Source organism: Cajanus cajan, chromosome 5 (genome assembly GCF_000230855.2).
Source record: "Cajanus cajan strain Asha chromosome 5, NIPB_CcT2T_4, whole genome shotgun sequence".
In the NCBI taxonomy this organism is placed as follows: domain Eukaryota; kingdom Viridiplantae; phylum Streptophyta; class Magnoliopsida; order Fabales; family Fabaceae; genus Cajanus; species Cajanus cajan.
This window is the reverse complement of record NC_138521.1, coordinates 9366419-9369596: the sequence shown is the minus strand read 5'-3', so window position 1 is coordinate 9369596 and position 3178 is coordinate 9366419. Positions and strand designations below refer to the sequence as shown.

The 3178-nt window shown below is 41.8% G+C and overlaps 1 protein-coding gene across 1 annotated transcript; it reads right to left on the bottom strand.

Annotated features, from left to right (window-relative positions):
• Positions 1–637: 637 nt before the first annotated feature.
• On the bottom strand, positions 638–2512 carry LOC109808729 (AAA-ATPase At2g46620). The gene has a single exon (XM_020371845.3). The coding sequence runs from the start codon at positions 2322–2324 to the stop codon at positions 894–896; it is 1431 nt and encodes a 476-aa protein (XP_020227434.1). The 5' UTR covers positions 2325–2512; the 3' UTR covers positions 638–893.
• Positions 2513–3178: the final 666 nt, after the last annotated feature.

The following is a 3178-nucleotide window of genomic DNA, read 5'->3' as shown; positions in this document are numbered from 1 at the left end:
TTAAACTCAACCAACTCAGCCACAAATCACGTTTTTGATGATGATCCAACCACATGCAACTCAAAATATAACAAAGATTCAAGTTTTATCTTCCCTTACCTCGATTTTGAGCTCTCCAAGGAAGAAGAAGAAGAAGAGAACAGAGAAATCTGAGAGCCTCAACTACCTAAATGAAGAAAAGAGAAAGAGGGAAGAAGGAGTAATTCCGAGATCGACTCTTCTAAGTCCAACACCACTATGTCCTGACCTGACTGAGCTCTAAGGTCGAAAGACATCATTAGTCATCACAACTTGCTTCCCTTCTTTCATGGGTCAATCATGGAGAAGAAAGGAAAAAAGGAACACTTTAGCCACAACAACACTCACTCTTAAAGTCGAGGAGAAAAAAGAAAGAAAGACTCGGTGTTACAATTATTCCGGTCAATTGTCAATTAACATTTATGTTATATTTCGTATATGTAAGAAATTTGATATAATTAAAATAAATACACGTGATTCTTGGTCAATATTTCGCAGTATTTAGAAGAAGAGAAAAACGATAACTCAAATTTTCTCCTTCTCTAGCATAACTTCTCGATCAGTAGGGAGAAAAACAAAAGAACAAATTTGACCATCTTTTATTTTGTTTTTTCCAAAGTGAAAGAAATCTACGCAAATGAGTCGAAATTCATCAGAACTGGAAAACGAAACTTTACAATGGTAGTTTTCTTTTGCATTAGTTCTATCATTAATTTTACATCTATATCTAAAACCATCCCATCTCAAATATGAACAGTTTTAATTGGGAGGATCCTGCCAATAAATGCATTAGCCATTTTTCGTTTCTCTTAACAAAAAAATTCCCAAATTAACAAAAGAATTTCTTAAAATTAATTTTTTTTTCTTTCTCGTCATTATCTTTCATGGGCCAAGGAATCGGACTTTTGTTGAGTTCTTCTGGCGTTGCGCAACTTGAAGAAACTGTAAAACTTGCGCGAATCCTTAACCGTAGGGAAGCCGTCCCCATCACAAAGCGCCCTTTCGTCCACGTCATCACACTCTATCTGCCGTCCGATCGCGTACCCAAACCTTCTCCCATCACCGTCCGTTTGCAGGGCCCCGATTACCGATTTTATGGCCCGACTCGGCGAGTTCCGGTTGGCGATCATCAACTCGCCGATCTCGGCGTGGCTGAGACTCGCGCCGAGGCGGAAAATCTCCTCCACCCGCGCGAACAGCTTGTGATCCTTCAGGCCGAGGTAGCTACTCGCCAGCGTCTTGAACGCCGAGAAATCGCACACCGGAAAGTGAATGTGCACGTCGACCCGACCCGGCCGAATCAGTCTCGGGTCGGCGCTCTCCTTGCTGTTCATGGTGAACACCATGACCCTCTCCTCGCCGCAACACGCGCTCAGAATCCCGTCCATGAAGCTCTGGATTCCCGTGGCGCTCACCGCCGGCGACGATTCCGCTTCCAGGAAGCGGTCCAGATTCTCCACCACCACGATCGACTTCGCCGTCGTTTCCATGAGGAGGAACTTCAGATCCGAATCGCCGTGAATCCGCGAGAGGTCCACGTCGTACACGTCGTAGTGGAGGAAGTTCGCCATCGCCGCCACGAAACTCGATTTTCCGGTGCCGGAGGGACCGTACAGGAGGAAGCTCCGCTTCCACGCGCGGCCGAGTTTCCGGTAATACTGCCTCGCCTTGAGGAACGATTCCAGATCCGACTTTATCTTGTTCTTCAGATCCTTCTCCATCGCCATGGTCTCGAAAGTCGCCGGATGAGTGAACGGAACCGATCTCCACCGCGTTTGGGCGGCACCCGCAGCGGCGTTCATGTACAAGCGCAAATGGCGCTTCCCTTTGTTCTCCATCTCGTCGGCGACGGCGTGGATGTGGCGGAGATAGGGGTGGAGGATTCGGCGTTTGTCGTTTTTTCTTATTTTGAGAACGAAAGAATATGAAATCCGGTCGGGTTGGGTTTTTTGGTTGAACCAGAATAGCGTGGCTCCGAGGAAAGTGTCTTGTATGGTTTGGTTGGGGTCGAGGCGCAAAACGATGTCGTTTTGGTTGGAACCGGTAATGAGATTGGTGTAGTCAGCGTCTTGGATGGAAGGAAGAGAATGCAAATAGAGAGAAACTCTGTGGTAAAGCTGATTCCGCTGCATGCCTTCGTTGAATTCGGGGACTTTGAGGAACTGGTACACGTGGAACCAATCTTGAAACCTTCTCGCGAGTTTCTTCACGGCGTGTATCAACCCCGTCTTGAACAACAACCACCGAATCGTGAAACAAACGACCACACTGAGGGTAACCAGGAATATAAGGTTGTAACGAGTCATGACCGTCGAAACTGGGTTTTCGTGTCTACTGTGCCTGGCTTCACGAAGGAGGAGAAGTTGTGTTGTGAATGTGTGTGTGGTTTTTAGGACAATGGATGGGACTCTCTTCTCCTTCCTCTTTCTTTCAACCTACGTACGTGTGTTCTATATCTATTCAATTCAACGTCTACGTGTTTATTATTATTTCAACAAAGTTTTGGATTTCCATTTATATAACACATTGTGTCACGTAAGTTGCTTTGTTTATTATTTTCCCTTTCAACACGGAATTAGGTGAAAGAACCACCAAAATTTGTTTCTTTTATTTCTTATTTAGTTTTAAACAAATTTCTTAGTTTTCTTTTTTGTTTTCATGACAAAAAATAAATAGCTTAATTTTGATTCATTAATTAGCCACGTAAGTCATGTGCTGCCACGTCATTAACCAATCTGGTACTTGTTAATAACCCACTCAAATTAAGTTTAATAAATATTATGATTATTATTCTTGTAGATAAATATGGAAATATTGACTCAAGTAGTCAAGGAAGATGTATTTGGTATGAAACTTATTTATAAATAATCAGAAGTAGTAATATTAATCCCCTATTTAAATTATATGATTAATATTTCCTTTATGCTCTTAGTGTGAGAGATATTAGATACCAAGAGAGAGAAAGATATTAAGCAATTTGATACTTATTAACAATGTATTATGTATTCAAATTAAATCTAAAAACAATTAAAATTATTATTCCTTTTTTAATACTAATGAGAAACCAAAAAAAAACATTTCATCCCCGTTAGAAAAGAGAATAACAAATCTCTCATGGCAGTGTTTTTTTTTCTTTCTAAACTTTTCAGACATTTATGTA

Bases quoted from the DNA above. Each gene is read 5' to 3' on its own strand.
- LOC109808729 (XM_020371845.3), bottom strand. From the start codon at position 2,324: ATGACTCGTTACAACCTTATATTCCTGGTTACCCTCAGTGTGGTCGTT.